Source organism: Chlamydomonas reinhardtii, chromosome 13, assembly GCF_000002595.2.
Source record: "Chlamydomonas reinhardtii strain CC-503 cw92 mt+ chromosome 13, whole genome shotgun sequence".
NCBI classification, from domain to species: domain Eukaryota; kingdom Viridiplantae; phylum Chlorophyta; class Chlorophyceae; order Chlamydomonadales; family Chlamydomonadaceae; genus Chlamydomonas; species Chlamydomonas reinhardtii.
Window position 1 is genome coordinate 270970 of NC_057016.1, and position 21218 is coordinate 292187.

At 62.6% G+C, this 21218-nt stretch overlaps 6 protein-coding genes across 6 annotated transcripts; 4 read left to right on the forward strand and 2 right to left on the reverse strand.

Annotated features, from left to right (window-relative positions):
• The first annotated feature begins 39 nt into the window (after nucleotides 1-39).
• Nucleotides 40-2271, forward strand: CHLRE_13g563900v5 (uncharacterized protein). Its single transcript, XM_001693358.2, has 2 exons — nucleotides 40-267; nucleotides 367-2271. Exon 2 carries the CDS (start codon nucleotides 368-370, stop codon nucleotides 2009-2011), a length of 1644 nt encoding a protein of 547 aa, XP_001693410.2. The 5' UTR covers nucleotides 40-267; nucleotide 367; the 3' UTR covers nucleotides 2012-2271.
• Nucleotides 2272-2379: 108 nt separating this feature from the next.
• On the forward strand, nucleotides 2380-4691 carry CHLRE_13g563926v5 (uncharacterized protein). The gene is made up of 3 exons (XM_043069225.1): nucleotides 2380-2501; nucleotides 2693-2838; nucleotides 3056-4691. Exons 1-3 carry the CDS (start codon nucleotides 2411-2413, stop codon nucleotides 3164-3166), a joined length of 348 nt encoding a protein of 115 aa, XP_042917200.1. The 5' UTR covers nucleotides 2380-2410; the 3' UTR covers nucleotides 3167-4691.
• A 69-nt stretch (nucleotides 4692-4760) lies between these two features.
• Nucleotides 4761-7309, reverse strand: CHLRE_13g563950v5 (uncharacterized protein). Its single transcript, XM_043069226.1, has 6 exons — nucleotides 7223-7309; nucleotides 7010-7105; nucleotides 6766-6824; nucleotides 6414-6534; nucleotides 5998-6214; nucleotides 4761-5881 (listed from the first exon to the last, which is right to left on the reverse strand). The coding sequence occupies exons 1-6, from the start codon at nucleotides 7271-7273 to the stop codon at nucleotides 5856-5858; spliced, it is 570 nt and encodes a 189-aa protein (XP_042917201.1). The 5' UTR covers nucleotides 7274-7309; the 3' UTR covers nucleotides 4761-5855.
• Nucleotides 7310-7363: 54 nt separating this feature from the next.
• Nucleotides 7364-10439, reverse strand: CHLRE_13g564000v5 (uncharacterized protein). The gene is made up of 9 exons (XM_001693616.2): nucleotides 10285-10439; nucleotides 10115-10172; nucleotides 9817-9881; nucleotides 9568-9703; nucleotides 9373-9452; nucleotides 9055-9145; nucleotides 8671-8742; nucleotides 7644-8544; nucleotides 7364-7392 (listed from the first exon to the last, which is right to left on the reverse strand). The coding sequence occupies exons 1-8, from the start codon at nucleotides 10311-10313 to the stop codon at nucleotides 8356-8358; spliced, it is 720 nt and encodes a 239-aa protein (XP_001693668.2). The 5' UTR covers nucleotides 10314-10439; the 3' UTR covers nucleotides 7364-7392; nucleotides 7644-8355.
• A 100-nt stretch (nucleotides 10440-10539) lies between these two features.
• On the forward strand, nucleotides 10540-12511 carry CHLRE_13g564050v5 (uncharacterized protein). Its single transcript, XM_001693360.2, has 5 exons — nucleotides 10540-10659; nucleotides 10733-10814; nucleotides 11013-11313; nucleotides 11511-11668; nucleotides 11935-12511. The coding sequence occupies exons 1-5, from the start codon at nucleotides 10572-10574 to the stop codon at nucleotides 12110-12112; spliced, it is 807 nt and encodes a 268-aa protein (XP_001693412.1). The 5' UTR covers nucleotides 10540-10571; the 3' UTR covers nucleotides 12113-12511.
• Nucleotides 12512-12659: 148 nt separating this feature from the next.
• CHLRE_13g564100v5 (uncharacterized protein) lies at nucleotides 12660-21198 on the forward strand. Its single transcript, XM_043069227.1, has 15 exons — nucleotides 12660-13126; nucleotides 13254-13301; nucleotides 13541-13661; nucleotides 13911-14142; nucleotides 14492-14628; nucleotides 14889-15105; nucleotides 15373-15857; nucleotides 16006-16053; nucleotides 16241-16317; nucleotides 16449-16890; nucleotides 17021-17109; nucleotides 17399-17458; nucleotides 17629-18181; nucleotides 18412-18560; nucleotides 18906-21198. Exons 1-15 carry the CDS (start codon nucleotides 12794-12796, stop codon nucleotides 18960-18962), a joined length of 3048 nt encoding a protein of 1015 aa, XP_042917202.1. The 5' UTR covers nucleotides 12660-12793; the 3' UTR covers nucleotides 18963-21198.
• The last annotated feature ends 20 nt before the right edge of the window (nucleotides 21199-21218 follow it).

Genomic DNA, 21218 nt, shown 5'->3' on the forward strand with positions numbered 1-21218 from the left:
TTGTACTTCAATAACAGCAACAACAAGGTACATCTTAAGCACGCAGCGTAAAGCATAGACCCGTCAACTTGAGCTGTTGTTAAAGTTACTTCTGCGCTCGCGCTGTCAACTTGCCAGTCAGCCGAATGCAGCATAATCCTTACATATAAGGGATACGACATGACGAACGCGGACGCGTCGCTGCAGCGACGGCTCTGCGGGGAAATGCTGTTCGTCCTCCAGCTGTTCCTGACATCCCGGCCGGAGTAGCGCAGCAGCAGGGCGCTGGTGAGCGAGCTAGGAGTTCTGCAAGATCTGTTGCCGTGTCGCAGCTCGTGTCGCTGCTTGACCTACCCCCCTTACCCCCTTTCCCGGCTGCACCTGCAGGATGCTCCCACTACCCACACTGATGGTTGCGGTGTGGTGTGTGGCGCTGCTTTGCGCAGCCGCTGTGGCAGGGGGTGTCATGTTGGCGCGGGCATGGCTGCAAACCAGTGTGGCGCAATGGCGCTCGACTCATGTGGGCGAAGAGGCCACTGGACGCGTGGTGGCCACCGCACCGTATGGCGGGCTTGCCGATGCTCCCCTGCCCCTGCGAAGGAGCGTGCAGGTGTTTGTGCGCACGCTGCGTGGCCGTACCGTGGCGGTGACGGCCTTGCCTGAGGACCCCGTGGAGGTGTTGCTTCACTCCCCCGCCACCAGCGAGGGTGCGCCCCCGGTTTTGATGCAGCTGCTGTGGTGCGGCCGTGCCCTGCACCTGGACCGTAGCCTTGCATGGCACGGCATCAGCCATGGCAGCACGGTGCTTGCAACCAGCCGCCTGCTTGGCGGCGTGGGCTTCACGGAGGCTCACGTGCAGCGTGTGGGCGAGGCCGCGGAGCACCTGGGCGCGGGCGACGCGCGGGCACTCACCTGCATGGAGGCAGGGCGGTGGGAGGACGTGGTGGGGCAGCTGGCGCGGCGCAGCGGGGTGCCAGCCGAGGTCGTTCGCGCAGTACTGGACGAGCGCCGGCGCACCATCACGGACCGGCTGGCCGTGGCCAGAGTGACACAGCGCATGTTCGCGGCGCGCAGGGCCAAGCAGCAGCAGGCGATTGAGCATGCAGCCGCAGCCGCAGCGCCGCCTCACATGGCGGGTGACACGGTAGCCAGCGCGCAGGCGGGTCCAGCAGCGGCAGCAGGCGCCGGCGGCGCAGGGCCGAGCGCAGCGGTGCCGGCTGGGGCGGCAAGGAGGCCCGCGGCCTCAGCGGGCCGAGCAGCAGCCGGTGCGGCACACGGCGCCGCACCCACGGCTTTACTGGGGCGTCACGGGTTATCGCAGCGGGCAAAGATGGACCTGCTCGCGGCGGAGGCTGCTGCCAGGCACCTGTGTGGAAGGAGCGCCGAAGACAGCGGCGTTGGTCACGCAGCATCGGGCCTGTGCGACCTAACGGCGCGTGCTCGCTGCGGCAGCGGCGGAGCCGGCGGCGGTGGTGGTAGCTTGGCCAGCAGCGGCGGCCGCGGGCCAGACCAGCATCAGGTTGACCCCCGGCCAACCAGCCACGCCAAACCAGAGCTTGCGCCCGCGCCCCAGCCCACGCCTCAGCCCACGCCCCCATCTACGAGTGCGACCCAGCCCACGCCCGCGCCAGAACCTGCGGTGACCCCTGCGAATGGCTCGGGTGGGGCGCGGGCGCCAGGCCACAACACTGCCGACGTCATTGCGGCAGTCGCAGACATCCTCAGGAGCGAGCCGGATCTTGTCCGCACCCTGTGGGGCATGCAGCTGCACCTGGTCGGCTACGGCGGCGTGTGTGACCTGGCGGAGGCGGTGCAGCAACGGCTGCCGCCGCGCCTGCGCAGCAAATCGGTGGCGGCCCTGAAGACCTGGCTCCGCCACCACATGAGCGAGATCACGATGGCGCTGGAGGGCACCCTCGACACCACCACGGCTCCCACAGCTACGGATGATGATGCCCGGCTGCGCCGCCCGGTCGGCGGGGAACGCGGCGGGGGAAGTGCAGCCCGAGCTGCGGCAGCCGGTTGTCGCTGAACGCGGGGCGCAGCGGTGGGAGCAGACGTGGGAAGCATGCTGGCTGGAGCGGCAGCCTGGAGGTCGGCACTGTCGGCAATGCATCATGGGCAAGCACATTCAGATAGGTCATGCTGGCGGCTGCTTGGTGGGAATAACGTTGAACCAATCCCGTACGGAAACAGTCACGCTAGTGGGAGGAGGCGGCCACGGAGGCGGCGGCTGCGGGCGGGGGGCCCTACACGGTCTACGGGGGACTGGATGGCTGGCTGGAAACTGCGGTGGTGGCGGCGGCATGGCCGTGCGGCGGCGTGGTGGCTATCAACAATGCCGCATCAGCCGCGCGGTGTAATGGGCGCACAGACACTGTGCCTCAAGCGCCGTGTCCGTTACCGTAGTGTGCGTGCCTGGCGGCCCTGCATGAGGTGCGATGGGCGCGACTATCGCCGGGTTGTAGCCGGCGGTGCGCTTTACCGAGGAGATCACGTCACAAGGTGCTGTCGCCCTCCAGGTGCGTGTGCTTCACTGTGATGCTTGGGGTCCATCTACGAGAGAAGGGTTCCGGGGTGCGGGTCGCATCTGGGTTAAGGGTATAGGAGCTGGAAACGTTTGGGAGCCGCACTTTGCACGCGCCGTGTGCCGATCGACGTGTTTCTGACAACTACCACCCTACCCACTCACTCGCACGGGCGAACAATGCAGGTCCGAGCTTGACTGCGCATGCTGCCTTCCGTTTGTCCTTCCATAGCCAGCTGAACCACAGCACGTATGGCGAGCCCAGCGGCCACGCGGATACTTGTAGCACGGGGAGGAGCAGCAGCAACCGCGGACGGGGAGCGCGAGTGCAGGTGAGAGGCGGGCAGATGAGGCGGCGGTTGACGGATGGATGTGACCCGCACGCGAGAGCAGGCGGGTCGGCGATTCCCAAACCCGAACCTGGAACCATGGGGCTCACATATCTCCACCACACGTCCTACTGTCCCTGTAACATATCGGCAAGCCCCCGTGCCTCTGCATCGGGACCCTTCTCGGGACGACATCAACTTCCCACAAATACACACGCAGGTACCCCACACGTGTTTACGTGCTATGAGCGTACGTACTGACCTACAGACTCTCACGACTTGGGCCTGGACTCCTGGCATCTTTGCAGCAGCAGGCGCAGCAGGCTCCTAGTCCCGCGGAGGAGGGAGGAGGAGGGTCCCGCCCAGCACGCGCATGGCCTGGCTCGGCGCAAGAACGCCCACAACGTAGTTGTGGGCGTCAAGCGGGGGGCCGTGCAAGGGGAGGTAGGAACAGGGGGGCAGAAAGCTCAGAATATTGCCCCATGCTAGGAATTGCAGAGCTTTCGGAGAGCATTGCGCACGAACTTATAGTTTTGTCGGGGTGGGGGGTTAGTTCTGGGCCGCCAAAGTTGGGGGGTCGGTCGTCGTCCGTGGGGGGCCCGCGTCCGGATTTCGGGAGCCCATCCTGGCGGATTTCGGGAGGTGCCCCACAAGCAGAAGTAGGGGCCAAACGCAGCATTACGAGGCTCATATGTGCACGTTATGCTGTATCAAGCACAAACAAAACGTAGGAGGGCCATTTTGCGAGTAAAGGGGAGGCTACGTCCGTGCACGTCAGGCCTGCATATGGGTCCCTAGAGGCGCCTTCAGTCCTTTGTATAACTTTGGGGTGGAAGTGGGAGGGGAGGGGGGAAATGACAAGTGGCCGAATTGCCAACCGCGGGTCGGTGGGAGCCGGTAACATGTCCCCACATTCAGCGCATGTGCACTGACATGGCGGACGAGAGTACATGTTTGGCACGGCTGCAGATGCACGCTGTTCATACATCACATTGCCGAGAGTTGGACAGAATGTGGTGTGTGTTGAGGGGATTTCCAAAGATAGAACGCGTGTGACCGAAGCCGCAGAACGGGACCGCCAATGGCACAGCGTGGTGGCGCTCGTCAAGAGGAGTCGATTGGCGCTGTGTCAAATGGAAGGGTTTTTTTGTTGTGTGTTCTAACCCCTCAATACAAAGGTTTCGTTTGTGGGTGGGTCGATGACAAGGGCTGAGGAGTCCTGATGAGCTGGGGGTCACGTGCGTGCTGCTGCACCTGGCCTGTCACTGCACGCCTACACCTTTAAGATGGCGGCCCGCATCTTGACGCGGCTGTTATGCTTTGGTGCCTACTGTGTCCTCGTTTCAGGTGAGCGGATAGCCGGGGCCGCCGTGGGTGGAGCTGCCAATGACATTGCCATGCGCAACTGTCGGGCTGCGACACAAGACGTTGACAAGCGCGGCCTGAGGAGTCCAGATGGGCCGAGTATGCTGGCGCGATGATGCTACACCGCAGGTCGAAGGGAGGATGCCCAAAACATAGATTGCTATGGCATTACGTGAGGTCCTGCTGAGATTTGAACTCAGGTTAGCAGATTCAGAGTCTGCTGTCCTAACCACTAGACCACAGGACCAGGTGATGACAAATGGATATTTTTGCGTGGTAATAAAGCAGACAGACGTAACCGCGGACTGCCACTCAGCCCTTTACCTCCATACGACTGTCGTGATGCGTACCGCGATCCCACCCCAGTCGCTCCTCTCCGCTCCCCCGAATACCGCACGATGACATGACCAGGAGATGGGGTGCAGGCTGGAGGCCTGGAAGGACCTGCGGTGCAGCGCCGAGAGGGCAGGGTCCTCTCGGACCAGCACAGATTGTGTGCCGGACCCATCCGCAGGTACTCCGGGGCCCACGCATTGAAGTCCGCACACATGCTAGCCTTCATGCGGCTGATGTTACAAAACGCAAATATAGAGCAGCACTACCAGGTTGATAACATGGGCTGGAAATTTGCAGTCTGCAGATACAGGAGCCTGCATGCTGAAACAGGTGTGCCGCACCTGGCCGCACACATCTGAACCCAGGCACGGCATTATAGCATCTTGTGCTACCCTGCATTTCCCGACTAATATGTGTAACATGCACGTTTGTCACAATAAATAAGAAGCTACTCCCGAACATCATAGGTAAGATAATGCCCTGAAACCGCTGCAAGACAACAAAGCAAACAGCCACCGGCCGGGCACACCACTCGCGCGCCCCATCAGGCATAACACTGCACAGCCTTGTCAGCACCACTCCAAGAGCTCGAGCCCTACTTTCCTCGACCCGGCGCAGCCACAGGCATGGTGCGCATACCTGCCGGCATGACGCCTCCGGGTTGCATTCCCGGCCCCATACCTGGCGCACCTCGCCCTGCATTGGGGCCCATCATCGCGGAACCCGGCATAGGCATGCCTCGCCCCGCGGCCCCTGGCATCTGCCCCGGCATCTGCATGGGCATTTGCATGGGCCGCTGTGGGCTCGGTGCTGCTGGGCCTGGTCCCCATGCGCCTCCTGGCGCCGGCCCCATCCCTGAGGGCACCCGTTGGGCACCCGGGGGCTGCAGTGGCTGAGCTTGTGGCTGTGCTGCCGCGCCTGCCGTCTTGCTGCCGCCCCCCGTGACAGCATTCGCCATTGCTGTCATGAACCCAGTCAGCTTGTTGCCGCCTGACCCACCGCCGCCAGCGCCAGCTGCCGGCTTCGACTCCACTGGTGCTTGCCTCTGCACATGCACGGCCATCTGCATGGGCATGCCCATGGGCATCTGCATCCGCAATCCACCCTGCATCGGCATAACGCCGGGCATGGGCATGCCTCCCGGCATGGGCGGCCCTCGCTGCTTTTGCATGGGCGCGCCCGCTGACCCGGGCAGCGCCATGCCGGGCTGCACTTGCCCCATCCCAGCTGCCTGCATCATCATCAACTGCTGCTGCATCAGGACATTCGCTTGCAGCTGCGGGTTGGGCGGCAGCGTCTGCTGCTGAGGCGATGGCCTGCTAGCGGCGGCTTGCATGCGGCCCACCTGTGGGGAGGCGGCGGAGGGGGTTGGCGGCATCATCATCGGCATCGGTGACTGCAGGTATGGCATCTGCATCTGCATGGGTGATGGCATGGGCACCGCGCCACGCCCCTGCGCACCGTTGGCCGCCTGTTGCATCGCCTGTATGTGCTGCTGTTGTTGCTGCTGGTGCTGGTGTGCCGCCTGCTGCTGCTTCTGCTGCTGTGCCTTGGCTTGCGCCGCGGCCTCCTGTTCGAACTCGGCGGCGGAGGGCACGCCACGGTGCGATACGATGATGGACTTGGTGATGGCATCGAAGCGGCCCACCTCCACCACGTCCCCACCGTCAGCGTCCTCCTGGCGTGCCAAACGCCGTCGCGAGGGGTTGGTGCGGTCAGTCCGGTGACTTCGGTCACAGCATTTGGCGCCTCACGACACGGGCCAGTGGAGCCCTCCTGCGCCTTCACTCCGAGCTTAGCAGAGGGGCAAATCCCGTGCATCTCCTGCCCTCCGCTCCTTCCTCACTATTTTCCTTTCTCCAGCGTCAGCGGCTCACCCAGTACAGCTCGAAGGCGTAGGGACAGCTGGCGCACACCGCCAACAGCACCGGCTTGACGTACTCCCAGATGGCCTTGCGGCTGGTAATGCCGTACGTGAAGCCGCACTCCAGCGTGTACCTGCGGCCGTGAGGGTGCGGTGCAATGCGGGTTCGCTGTTGGTGCAGGTGCGGTTGCGGTGGTGGACAGGTGCATGGAGTGCATGGAGCTGGACTGTGGAGCTGAGCGGCGCGGTTTGGCGTTAAGCGCGAATGTGCAGAGGCAACCTTGGCGGCAGAGCGGGCATGCAATGATGGAAGTGAGATAGTTACGCTGATTTGCAAGCAAGTATCACGAGTTTTTGGAGCTCACTTGTTTGGGTCGGTGGGAAGGACCAGGTTCCACTCCTGCCGGGACTGTACCCGGATCATCTGTAGGCGCCAGCGAAATAGCAGGGGCGCGTGCGTCATCACATAGCCAAGTTACGATAGCGCTACAGCAATTCATGCCACAACGCCGTGTGATAATAGTCGGGCATGGCAAAGAGCGTGTGCGGTCTGGGTGGATGTACACGGGTGTACGCCCATGACCCACGCCCATGACCCCTCCGACCCACCATAGCGCTGCCCATGTCCTCAGGGCCATAGCCCACGTACACGTCCGAAGGGGGCTTCAGCTTGCGTGTCCCGTGGACAGCAGCCAGGTATGCCTCCTGTGTAAGCCGAGGCGGCGGTGTGGGGTGTTGGAGTGTCAAGGGCGGAAAGCGCCGTTGCGCCAACGGTCGACCAAACGCCCGCACGCAGTAGGGCTGACCACGGGCACCGCTCACCTGATTGAACTTATCGGGGTTAGCTAGCGTGAACTTAAACTTTCCGGGCATTCTTGTATTGGCCTCGCGGGCCGGCGCGGTGGAGAGGCGCCAAGCGACAGTTCCGACGGCAACCGCACGCTAGGCCTGGAGATTACGCCCCGTGTCCGAACCCAGGTACGCCGCTGAGCCTGCCAAAGTCAAAATTGTGATATCGTGTTCAAGTTGTGACCGCTCATTGTGCCAAAGCTGTCCTGGCGGACAAGGTGCGTAAAGGAGCTCGCACGAGCAGCTGCACGCCTCTCGTGACTACACGCCATCAACAACATATGTAGATGAGCACCCGTCAAAACATACTCCCGAAATGCGAGTACCGTTGGAACTATTCTCTGCTCGCTGCTCTAAATTGACGCTACGACTCTGCGCCCGTCCCTGGGCTTACCGCTAACAGTAACACGCCTAAGTATGAACAGCACCCGTCGATAACCGATACTAATCAACGCTTCAGGCAGCGATTCAAAGATGTTCAGATGTCAGTCTTCAAGTCTCCTTGAAAACGCTCGTGATAGCAACAATGTTCAAATGATTACTGACGGCAGGTCTTTTGTATACGGCAAACATGCAACACGGGGGTCTCCATCGGCCAGGCATGAGGTCGAGCCGGTCATCCGGGACAGGCGCCTACCCGCACCTGCCCAAGCGCCACGAGGTGTGCCGCCTGGAACCACATCAGCCCTGCCCGACCGTCACTAACCTCTTCATCATCTGTGACCCATACCGAAAGAACGCCGCGCTACGTCGCTGATTTCGATAGTCCACGCATCAAGATATCGCAAGATCAGACACTCGACACACCCGGCAGCACCATGCTGCACACTGCCCTCGATGCACCCTTTCCGCACAATGCCTTCAGTATCTGCGACTCAGCCACACGCCCGTAGTCCCTTAGTAAGAGGCATTCGCAATCGCCAACAATGCGGGGTCGCGGTAGTAGCCGTGCTCGCGTGTAGCACATTCCACGATACAGTAACCCGTTAAAGCCCTCACACACAAGGATAGGCACAGTGCAGTGATAACTCCTGGATATTTTCAAGAAGGAGGTCCCTCCATCAGGATGTGACCTCCACCACCAGCGCCCATTGTTACTCCGTGGTCTAGGCCTCCCGTGGAGTTGCCAGCACATCGGCATGCGCCTCTCCCTCGTGGCCGTGGCCGTGGCCGTGTGCCTGAACCGCGTGAGAGTGCGCCAGGTCGTGTGCTGGTGGCTGCAGCAGCGGCCGCAGCTCCGCCGTCTCGAAGGCGAAGCGCCGGTGCTGGCGGGTGTCTGCCCCTAGCATGGTGGCCTGCACGTGCGCACACAGGATGGCATCAGGGGCTCATGGGCTGCGCCGCAAGCAACCATGCAATGATGCAATCACAATGCAGGTGCGCGCAGCCCAGCCCTCAGCCCTCAGCAACGTACACTTCACCTGCAGAATGGACAGCGTGTCGCCGTGGCTGACCAGCAGGATCACGGCCCCGCTGTGCGCCTGCTCCAGTCGCTGCAGAAGGGAGGCACAGCGGGGAGCACATCGAGGAGCAGTGGGGACATCTGCTGTATTGCACAACAAGCCCTACACTTTGCTACACACGTGCATTCTTGAGCTGAGGTATCGTATGCACACAAGCTCAACATGAGCACAATTCTGGTACCTTGTGCTCGCCATACCGACATATGCAGGCCTGGTGTGGGGTCCAAAAGCGCTCGTACCCCGCGCACTGCCCCAGTGCCCAATCTCCAACAGGGGCTCCGCGCGCAGCCGGCGCCGCTGCATCCCGCTAGGGCATTCCCTGCCATACCCTTACGTTCACACCTGGAACAGCTGCCGTATCCGATGTGAAACCTGGCTGACACTCTCGCCGTTCCCGCCGGGGCAGGTATCAGTGGACACCGCATCACGCTCCCTGTGCATAACCAAACGCGGGCCGCGATAGAAATGTTTACGCAGCCTCGAACGACCGAGTCTCATGTAGCATACCTGGGAGCAAGGCAGCATGCTTCAATCAGGCTGATTGCCGGCGCCTGCCGCGGCAGTAATGGCCAGCACGCCGCAGTCACATCAAGTACGACCCCAGCAATCCATCACATGCTGCCGTCCTGTACCGCCTCTACGACACACGGCATTACGCACCATATTGTGCCGTACGCCTTGCCGTACGATTGCAGCTCCAGATCGTCCCCAAAGAATCTCTCGCGCAGCTCCTCAGCCGTCTGGTGGTAACCCATGCAAGGTTACGCAGCAGGGGTACAACTTGAGGACTTCATTCAGTTGCAGGTTACTCCAACTCCAAGTGTCCAGGGGCGTTCCAACATCGCATGCTCCTACCTGCACTGGTACCTGCAGCCCGGCCGCCTGTGCGGCTAGCTCGGCGGTGCGCTGTGTGCGCGAGAAGGGTGATGCGTACACGACCGCTGGCCGGCCTGACCGTTCAGCCTCAGCCAGCGCCTTCCCCAGTTGTTGCCTGCAGCGCAGGGGGCGGGTGGGCGAGCGTCACATGGTAGATGTGGAGGTAGAGGAACGCCTGACCGCAGACGCACTGATACATGTAGAATTGTGTGACACCGCGTCCCTCACCCGGCTGCGGTCGCCTGCTCTTCCCCTGCCGGTGCTAGCGTCCAGCGCGACTCGACTCCATGCTCCTGTGTGACGTGACCCCAGAAAAGTGCGTGTAACCGGGTGCACAGACGGCGCCCGGGCAAGCAGACAGAGAGAATACAAGAGCCAGCGGTGCACTGGACCTTCTAGGGCACTGCGGCAAATGGGCTGTGTGTGGGCACAACAGCAGGTGGCGCATGCAAACATACGCGCAGACGGAAGGCCACTGCAGTGTGCGATTATTTGATGCCGCATATGGCCGCCGGCTTTGGCTTACGGGCTTGCTGACTATGATCTCCGCTTCGTTGGCCAGGCTGCGGCCGTGACGGAGGAGCCTGCGTGCAATTGTGGGAAGCGTGCTCGTGGGGTTCAGGAGGTGAAGGGTCGTGGCCCATTAGCACCGCACGCACGCATACTATACACATGCAAAAGGATTTACAGACCCACCAATACTCATTCTTCATGGCCTCTGTCATGTTTGGCATACGAGTGAACCGGCAAGGGAAGAATCACACACTGAATCGGACAAGCGCTGAGCGAGCTTGCTAGAATAAACACGCTTACAGTATAATTTAATGACCAAACAGCGATGACAAGGGTATTTTACCGTAAGGACCCCCTGGAAAGGACACAATGCATGCAATTGCAATTGCACCAGCAAGCATACGAGGGTGCGTGTGACACAGCGTTGACGTGTCAAACATTTACGTATACTATACACTTCATCGCCTAAGATGGCGCTGAACACCCTCGAACGGCGACCTGCTTGCAGCGCGTTCTCGCGTAGGCGCGCCTCGCGGCCTTTCTGCACGTCGCGTCCAGGTACATGGCATTCAATGCATGCAGTACAATTATTGCAGAAAGGAACTGATTGGGTGTATCATCTGCGACGCAGTTTCAGTGCAGTGTCACGCACAATCGGCCGGTCGCCGCGAGGTGCTGCAGCTCGGGGTTGCGCTGCCTCTGCTGCTGGCAGGGTGAGCGGGGCTCGTAGTTGACTCCAGTGCAAGAGGGGGCCAGACCCACGACACCTTGGGCCCAGGGGTGTTGCGGGAGTCCGACGGAGTCGTGCCGGCACGCCCTCCCCCCTCGCCTGCGCTCCCCGCCGCTCCCTGGATCATTGCCCTGTCATCCAAACTCTGAGACACCTGCCACATGTGCGCACATCATTGTAGGCAGCCGGCGTTTGCGGGGCCCGCCACGGAGGCGGCGCCTGCGGCCGCTGTGCGCCCCGCCCCCGCTCCTGCCGCATCCATCCCGGGCATGGCCAGCCAGCCGTACCTGGACGTTGACTTCCAGCTGCTGCCGCCCAGTGCCTTCAACTTCATCGACACGCAACCTGCCTACGACCCGGACCGCCGCGGCCCCGCGCCCGAGCCCAGCCCCGTGCGGGTGCGCTACGACTCGCCGGACGGCAACACGGTGCTGAGCGTGCTGGTGCGCAACGCCCAGAATCTCAAGCAGTCCATCCTGCAGGTGCGCTAACAGCTTGACTAGCCGTGACAGGCCTGGAAGAGGACTCCGGGTTGAGAGGACCGGTTTGGGAGGAGCTCGCTCTGTCCAGCTGGCCGGAAGACACCCCGATCCGTCCAGGGACATCCGAGGTTCCCAGCTTGAACGCCCGCCCCACCGTCCTGTCTCCCTAACGTACCTTACCCTGACAACCTGCACAGACCACAGACATCTCGGGGTTGGGCAGCCTTGAGGAGGCGGCCAAGCTGCTGCTGCCGCGCGGGTCGCGGGTGGTGGCGGGCAGTGTGCTGCAGGTGGCGCTGCCGCCGCGGCAGACTGCGCTGGGGCCGGTGGAGATACCGCCCAAGAACTACTACAGGTACGGGTGCAGAGGATGGGGGGGGGCGCCACAGAAGCTGGCGAGGCAAAGCCTTATTATCGTCATGACCACAGGCAGTGGGTACGGGATTGGGGCTAAGGCTAGACCTTTGCACGCGCGTCGGCACAGCGGGACAGCTACCCAAACCACCCCTATGAAGCGCGTGCTCTCCCTTACTGCCCCCTGCCGGTAGTGCCGGCCACCGGTGGCCTCCCTGACTGGTACTGAAGTCTGCTTGCCCGTGCATCTGACTGTGCGAACTGCAGGTATGAGCTGACAACGCCCAACGGGCTGCACGTGATCATGTCGGTGGCGGCGCAGAAGGGCAGGATCTATGTGTGCGGCGGCAGCACACTGGAGGGAGAGGTGTGGGAGCGGGACGCGCCCGTGCTGCGCGCGGCCACCGAGTCCTTCCGCCTGCGCCTTGATGGCGCCACGTTGTGAGGCAGCGGCGACGGCGGCGGCGGCGTGGGATCGGATGTGAGGAGGTTAAAAGCAGGTCCAGCAGGGCAGGGGCAATCGGGGTAGCGCATGAGGTGAAGGCGGTGAGCTGAGAGAGTGGTGATTGGCAATAGGGCAATCGAGCAACATGGCAACACGGCAATAGGGTAACACAGCAAAAGTGCAGACGTGGACAAGGCGTACAGGGATGGGCAGTTGGGCTCACATGTTGGATTACGATTTGTTATGACAGAGGTCATGACTGATGAGACGTCACAGAGCTGCATGATCATGCGGCCGCGTGTTGGTTCTATTAGGCGCACTGTGGAGCGACGTGAAAGCCCAGGGAAAAATCGGTGAGGCGGTGAAGTTGGGAGGCAGTTTGTTAAACCTGACTTCAATCACCGTCCAGTCACCCGTCGCATGGTGGGCCAGCCGCAGTTCACAGTGGCTAGTCAGACACCGCCGTGCAAGCGCGTCCGCCATGTGACGAAAGGCACCCCACGCGCGAAGCTCAAGTTGTGTAAGTTACTAATGTAAAACATATGCCGACGAGCACCAGAGAACTCTCTTCGCACATAAGCTGACTCCACGAAATGGTTCGCAGCCCTAGACTCAGGCGGGCCTTTCGGCCAATCTCTTGAGATTATTGTGCATTGCCTACGCTTTGCTTCACATGATGCTATGATTCTTAGGCACGCGCGGCTGGCCCTTGCGGTCACTATTTTCGTGCTTGTCAGTGACGGGGCACTTGTCGCTGCGGGGACAAATGACAGCTCTGGCGTAGCAGCAGTGCAGACAGAGGCGGAATTTGTTTCGGCAATCCGGGCAGTGGATACTTCAATCATCCGCGTGTCGACGAATTTGCGCCTGTCCCCAGCAGCCTGGCCAGCCTCTCCGATATTAGTAAACAGAAACATCACCGTGCTGGGCGGTTCGGGGTTCCCGCTATTTGATTGCGCCTTCCTAGAGCGGAAGCTCACGTTGGCGCCCGGCAGCACCTGGACGTTCAAGCAGGTATGTCATCGTTGGTGGGCATCGTATGCTTCGCCTGCGGGTTGCGCGGGGGGAGTCACACTCTCGGGCGTACGGGTTCGTGGCAGCTCCGTCGACCGAAGCACTGATTTGATCGTGCGCATTGCAGGTGGAGCTACGCAACGTCCGCCAGCGAGCAGGCTTTGAGGTGGACCTGGTGAGCGAGGGCAGCGCGCGGCTTTGAACGCGGGGCCAGAGGAGCAACGGATGGGGTGCGCTGACACGGAAAGCGGGCGCCGCGGTATCACGGCACGTCACTACGAAGCTGTGTTTTAGTGTCTAAATGGGCCCGACGATGAGAAGACGTGTGCATGTACCATGCTGCATGTGGGCTGCTTGGCGACGGAGACGCTGCCCCGTATGCCCAACTGACACATCGCCGTCACCCCCGCGCAGTTCACCGAGAGCCCCAACGCCACGGTGGTGTATGATGACGTCGTATACTTCTGTTTCTCCTGCCTGCCCGTGAGGCTGCTCATGCAGCTTATCCCCACGCTGCCGCGTGCCCCCGGCGATGGTGGGTGCGGGGGCCCTGCTGCATGAAGATGCGCAGTGCAGCTCTGGGGGCGGCATTGCCCGCCCCTCCCCGCGTGACTGCCTGCATGTGCATTGTTATCTACTGGGACCCACAACCTGTTGGCTGGCACTCAGCTGGTTCGGGAGGGGCGCAACCACGCCACCTCAGCCCACCATACCGCCACCAACACCCTCGCCAACACCAGCACTGAACGCTACTGCCTGTGTCTTCCGCCTGCTGCCCCCGCAGAGTCCGGCCCGGCGCCCAACGTGTCCGCCGGCCCGGCGGAGTGGTGCCGCACCGCGCCGCCAGTGCTGGCCGCCTGCTACCGGCAGCCCAACCTGTTCATGACCATCTACGCGCGGGCGCTGCTGGTGTCGCAGGGGCTGCCGGGGCTCAGCGGCGGCGGCGGCTACGTATTGCTTGCGCAGCAGGTGCTGTTCGTGTGCGAGGACCCCGTCACGGACGAGTGCGGCACAAGGTGTGGCGCGGGCGGGGTGGCCGGGTGGCTAGGTGACTGGCTGGATGGGTGGGTGGGGTAGGTGGCTGGGTGGGTGGGTGACTGGCTGCAAGCGGGGTAGACGGGGCACGGTAGGAGGCAGGGATTGTGTGGCAGGGGAAGATGCGCAGGGCGACCGTGGGGTGAGCGGTTGGACACGAGTGGCGCAGGTGGGCGCGGGGGCCAGGGCATGCGGACCAGGGCGCGGGAGCAGACGGCGCTGCCGGCTGACGGAGTGTCGCACCTCGACTTTTATCCAACAATGTGTGCCGTGTATGCCCGTGTGCACGCGCCTGCCCCGCCCCTGCCGTTCCTCCCACCACCGTTGCAGCCTGGGCTATGACCTGTGTGTGCGCACCAAAATCGGCAACATGTATGCCAAGGACAACACCTGGGAGCTGCTGGCCGGCAACGTCACGGCGCCCGGGCAGGGTGGTGGCGGAGGAGCGAACACCGGGGCCATCGCAGGTACGTGCTTGGGCTACAGCGGACGCACACACGTGCACGGCTGCTGACAGATGATGAAAGTCAAAGAATTCGGGATTCGGGGCCCAAGCTTCTATACGGTAGAACCACGGTATCACGGCGAATCAGGATTGGGGCCCCGAACCTTAAGTAGAACTACAGTGCATGAGCATGCACGCTGCACCTGATGCCGTCACAAATGCCTGTGCAATACGGTACATTATGTGCACTTTTGTGACACGTGTGTGCCATGGGCCTTGCAGGTGCGGTGGTGGGCTGCGTCGTGGGGCTGATGCTGGTGGTGGGCGTGGCGCTGTATGTCGTGCGGCGGCGGCGTCAACGGCGGCAGCAGGCGCACCAGGAGGCGTCGTGCAAGCAAGGCCAAGAAGCGGCCGGGTGCGCGGCCGGCAGTGCGCAGCCGGGCAGCCAGGACGGCGCAGCGAATGGCGCCAGCCGCGTGAAGGAGCCCCGAGACTCCTCGTGAGTTATTTTGGAAGCAGTATGGCACAATGCGCTTGCAACCCAACATGGGGTATAGGGTGGTTGAACAGTGCATGACGGCAGCCCCAGGGTGGCTGTAGGAACTGGGAACCTAATGCCGCCGCTTCTACGAGCTTGGAGCTGCCAACACACCTGACTAGCTTGCCAATGCTTGCTGACCTGGTGGCCCCATGCCGGCCTCCTGCACCTCCTGAGCCTCATCTGACCCTGGTGCCGCCTGTGCGCTCGCCGCCGCCGGGGCTGCAGGGGCGCTGCGGCGACGGTGTTCACGGACATTGTGTCCTCAGACGACGTGGCGGACGGACTGCCCGCCGCAAACGGCGAAGCCGCCAACAACCCCTTCCCCAAGACGTCTGCCGCCGCCACCAAGAGCGGTCGGGGACTGCGCTGCACCATGTCTGACACAGCCTCGGCTGACGGCGGGCTGAGCTCCAGTGGCGGTGCCACCGGCACCGCCGCTGCGGCGGCGGCAGCCGCAGCCGCGGCGGCGGCAGCGGCTGCACTGGTAGCTGGGGCGCCGGTGAGCGCGCACAGCGGCACAGGCAGCAGCGACCAGAGCACCAGCCGGCGGTTGGCGGCGGCCCTGGCAGGGCTGCCGTTCAGCATCAGCACGCAGGACGGCAGTGGCCGGCAGCAGCCGTCGGCAAGTGGCGGCGGCGGCGGCAGCGGGCGGCAGGCGGGGGACTCGCTCATGTCGAACGGAACATTCAACCTTGCCGGCATTCATATAGGTGGGGCTTGGCTGGCTGGGTGCAGTTGTACGGTATGCAGGCAATGGCCTGTCCGATCTTGCAACCAAGTGCCTGTCCGATCTTGAAACCAAGTGCATGTGCGCTGGCCTCCTCCCCACTTTGGACGGTTGTGGCCTCCTGACTGCAGACCTGCTGGCGCCCCTGGGCAGCGGCTCCTTCGGGCGCGTGTATGCCGGTAGGTCGCGCTGCTGTTGTGGTGGGTGGGGGGTGGAGGCGGAGTGCCTATGTGCCGGAGCGACCAAGTGGCTAAAAGGCAAAAACGGTACACGTGTACACAGCTGCGTGCTCCGGCTTCGTGTGTACGTGCTGCCCTAATCCGCCCTCTCTTCCTTCGGTGCCGTTCCGCCTTGTGCCCCTGGCAGGCAGCTGGCAGGGCCGGCCCGTGGCGGTCAAGGTGCTGCAGTACGGACCGGACCTGCAGAAGGCCGTGCACAACGAGGTGCGCGGCCATTTGCGCCCTCGACTGCCGCACCGGCGCACATTCAACAGCGCCTGTATTGCCGTGCACCCCTGCAATGCTTGCTTGTTGGGCTAGCACTCGTGCACACAACACGCTCCTTCCCCCGACAGGTGTTCCTGAGCCAGGCGTTGCGGCACGAGCACGTGGTGGCGGCCCTACACTTTGTGGAGGTGGGCCAGGGCGGCCGAGCCACCACCGGGCCCGCACTGCGAGCCTCCATAGACCTGCCTATGCCACCCACAGCAGCAGTAGCGGCAGCAGGCAAGACAGGCTCGCCTGATGCGGATGCAGCGGCGGTAGCAGCAGCAACAGCAGCCGGGGCGGGCGTTGTGGCGGCGGCGGGTTCAAGAGACACCTCGCAGCGCCTGGCATCGCCGGCACAGTCGGCGAGGCGAGGCGGGGAGGGCGGCGAGGGCCCGCGGTCCGCGGCGAAGCTCACACCGCCGCTGCCCGCATTGCTGGCGGCGGGGCCGTTGAGGCCGGGCAGCAGCGGGGTCGCCGCAGCCGGCGGCAGCAGCGGCGGCGCTGGCAGCGGCGACGGGCAGTTGCACGGTGAGGCCCGGGAGGGCTGACTGGACTTGAACTGTATCCTTTGGTGTCACAACCCCAGTCTTTGTTGTGGTGTCGTTCATTCACATTTGAAATTTGTGCCGCCGCGTGCGCCCTCTGCCGCCGCCTCCAGGCTTCCTAGTGATGGAGCTGTGTCAGGGCGGCAGCCTGGAGGCGTGGCGGCACAAGAAGTGGAAGGAGCCGGGGCAGGCACCCGACATGGTGAGGCATGGCGGGGGCTGTGCGTGTGTATGTGTGTGTGTGTGTGTGTGCGTGCGTGCGTGCGTGTGTGTGCGTGCGTGCGTGCGTGCGTGTGTGTGTCTTTGCAGGGCTGCAGCGGCACCGGTGGCGGGAGGGTTTTGCGGAGCTGCTGTGACATAGAGAGCTGGGGGCTGTGTGCGGCTGGTCCGCCACGGCGGCCAGGGAACGCTGCTGCCTCAGCATGTCTGGGGCCCACGTACCAAGATACTACTCCTCGCTGTCCCTCCCAACCCTCTGCTCCCGGCTGCAGCCGCTCATCGCCAACCTGGCACTGCACATCGCTCGTGGCATGGAGTTCATCCACTCGCAGGTGCGTGGTGGCGTGCTGCTTGATGTGTTTGGGGGTAAGGGCGGCTGCAATGCGGCCGTGTGGTTGCGTCTCTGTGCCCGAATGGGCTCAGGCCCCTTTCCCCATACGCCACCGCCCTCTAACCTCTGCCTTTCACTCCGCCTTACTCCTCTGCACACACGCACACACAGGGCGCCTGCCACGGCGACCTCAAGCTGTCCAATGTGCTGCTGGCCTACACGTCCACTGGCACCTCAACATCCTTCTCCCTGCTGGCCTCCGCCTCGGGCGCGCCCACGCCGCTGGCCGCCTCCCGCAGCAACTCCCGCGGCCCTGCTGCGGGCGCCTCTGCCGCAGCAGCCTCAGCCGCAGCAGCCGCGCCCGCACAGGGTGCGGCCTCTCGCCTGGACAGCCCAGCTGCGGCCGGTGACAACAAATCCGCACCCACCAGCGCAGTGGCCCCAGGACCCGCAGCTGGCCTGGGCACGGGGACGGGGCCGGGGACACAGGGCGGGGGCAGCCGCGGCCCAGCCACGGGCGCCACTACGGGCGGTGCGGGGGGCGCGGGGCGCTCGCTGCAGCTGTGCGCCAAGGTGTGCGACTTCGGTCTGTCGCGGGTGCTGGGCGTGGACGCGACGCACGTGTCCACGCGGCCGCACGGCACTGCCACGCACCTGGCGCCGGAGGTGTGGGCGGAGGGCCACGTCAGCCAGAAGGCCGACGTGTATGCGTTTGCGATCACAAGTGAGTACGGCCGTGTGCGGGGACTGGGTGGCCCCGCGTGGGGGGCCGGCGCTGTGCGTGCGGACCGTCGGGCGTGGGGCGAGGTACACGCAAAGCGTACAGATGTCCACGCCCGTGTGCCAATCGAGGAAACGTTCACATTGCTTCATAGCGATTCCCAACGGACGCGCATGCTTCGTTTGCCCGCTCACGCCCTGCCGGTTCTGCCACCCTCCCGCTTCCGGTCGCAGTCTGGGAGCTGGCCACTGGCGAGCGGCCCTGGCGCGGCCTGGCGCCGGGCGCCATCCTGCACCGCGTCATGATCGCGGGCGCGCGGCCGCCGCTGCCGCTGTGGCTGCCGCCCGCCTTTGCCGGCCTGTTGGTGGAGTGCTGGGCACAGGTGGGTGTGGGTGGGTTGTTCCCATCAGCCCAGCCAGTAAGACATGAAAGACGTGAGGGGGTGGGGTAGCCGTCCATGAAAGATGGAGTGTACGGAACATTGGGGATGTGGGAGCATGGGCATGGCAGCATGGGTGTGGGAGTGGGGGCGTGGAGACATCGGCGACGGGGGCACGGATGGGGGGGGGGCGCAGCTGGGATGCGCTGGGTGAATGGACCTCTTCGGGTTGTGTGTTCACGTGGGTTGGGCTGACGTGACATGACGTGCATATTGCTGGCTGTGCTGATGCTCACGCTGGTGATGGTGCCGCCACGTGACATGGTGCCTGGGTGCCCCTGCCTGCAGGCGCCTGGCGACCGGCCGTTGTTTGCGGAGATTTCACAGCGGCTGGCGCTCATGTGAGCGATGCGTCAATCAGCTGCATAGGGCCCTGGTGAGGAAAAAAAGCGATGCGTCAATCAGCTGCATAGGGCCCCTGGTGAGGAAAAAAAGGAGAGGGTGGGGGCGGGTTGTTGAGGGGACCAAGCGATGCAGTGGAGGTATTTTTTACTAGCGGGCTGCGTGTTCACTGCTGCTGGCTCCCACCCAGGAAACTGCTGCTCGAGACAATTTGTTGTTCAGTGCGTATGGGTTGTGATGATGATGGGTCGTGTCGCTGTATTTGTCGGCGGATTGGAGAACTCGAGCTCGTGTCAGCGGGTGGCGGCTGTTGGTCCCACAATGCTCTTGGCAACCTTTTCGGGGTTCTAGGTATCGTCGCACTGTGATTGGTATGATTGCTTCGGAGGCAAGGATCGTTGTGCATCTAGATTCGCCACGTACTCGCCACGCACTTGCTTTTCGTCTCCTGCTCAAACAATACTGGTGCTTCTTGCGACACGGTACCATGCGCCAGCTACGGTCTATATAAGTTTTGTGTGAATTTGTCTGAACTCAAGTTTCGAGGTGTGAGGAACATGCGTCCCATATGTTTGGAATGGGCGCGCACAAGTCATCACCGTGGGTGACATCGGCTTAGGGTATACGTACCGGCTCAATGCCTTGGGTTCGGTGGGTAGGCATCCGACTCGGAATTGCCATCCGGAAATGCCAATGCGATTGCCAAGTGTGGGTGCCCAGCCGCGCTGCATTTCTAGTGGGTGTCTGGGCTGGTGAAGCAGCGACAGGCCGCAGCTGCCTGGCTCGGAACGGGCAATGGAACTGCGGGGGTGGTAGGACGGAGCGGTGCGTGCCATAGCTAACATCAGTAGCGGGCCTAGAGTAAATGCCTGCTGGGTGCTGGGTGCTATAAGTACGCTGTGCCTGCTGGGTGCTACAAGTACGCTGTGCGGAAGGAGGAGGGCACAGCATCAACTCACTTGATGGCACCTTGTCTGACCGCATCTGTGATGGGGATACCACAATCATTCATGACTAGCACCCTCACCCCCGTCTTTCAAGCAGGGGACGCGAGCGTGCTAGATAACTACAGGGGTATTGCTGTAGGGGGCCACTGCCAAAGTGTTTTGCCTCCATATTGCCTAAAAGGCTGACTCGTTTAGGCGAGGTTGCGGGCTCTACGGCCAGGACGCAGGCGGGCTGCCGCGCGAGACACGGCACGGAGTATCGCCGCTTTGCCTTGAGGCACCTGATAAAAGAAAGCACACACTATCTCGCAAGACGGGGTTACTGTATATATTACAATTTGATTTCGCGAAGGCTTTTGACTCAGTCGAGCATGACGCGTCGTGGGCCTTCCTGCAAGTTTACGGTCTTGGAGAGCGCCGGGGGGGTGATACGGTATGAGAGTCAAATGCCTTTCAGTGTGGGAAAGGGCGTCAATCAAGGCTGCCGCGTGGGTGTCACACAGTTTGGCATGTTTGTAGAGGTGCTGACGCATTATATAGATGCTACCGATTAATCTCCAAGAGGGGCTCAATGAGTAGGGCCCAATCACAGCCCTACCGTTGACGGTAAAAGCGCAACTAATTAGCTGTATGTGGATGACGTCACCCGACTGGCGTGCAGAAGAGCGCGCGCGCTGAGGCTGCTCACGTACCTGCACAAAATTAGCGAGGCCACGGGCATCATGCGAATACGGTAAATGCGGTTTAATGTGAAATGCTGAACTATGATATGATAGCATTAGTCAGAGGAAGGAATGGACATGCGGTGGCTTTACACTTGGTGGAGCGCGGCTGAAAGTCCAAGCACCCAAGAGACGGCTGGGTACTGATGCTCTATTACAGTGCGGGACGGAAGCGTGCCGACTGTACCACATGGAGCCCAGGTGTGGAGCCCAGAGAAGCTGGTACTGTCTTTGAATGTAGCGTTCATGCGTAAGGAAGCGGGTGCCAACAAGGAGGTGGCTGCCTTAGGGAGGCAGGAAAAGGGCTGAGCCCTCCCCTCCCGGGTCGTTATCAACCCAGCCACCTTGACGCGGGCGCCTACTAACGCCAAAAACGCCAACCAGGACGTGCCTCTACGGGGAGAACCACTGCAAGTGCATTGGGCCATGCTGGGTGTGAGACTCTGGAGTGCGTGTTGTGCCTGAGCGCCTGTACAGGAACATACTGCGCTTCCGCCGAGGTTGCGGAGGGTGAGCAGGCCTTGGGGCTGCGCACGGGTCGGGGACATCTAAATGTAACCCTGTCTCACCCGCGGAGCAGGCACTATCCA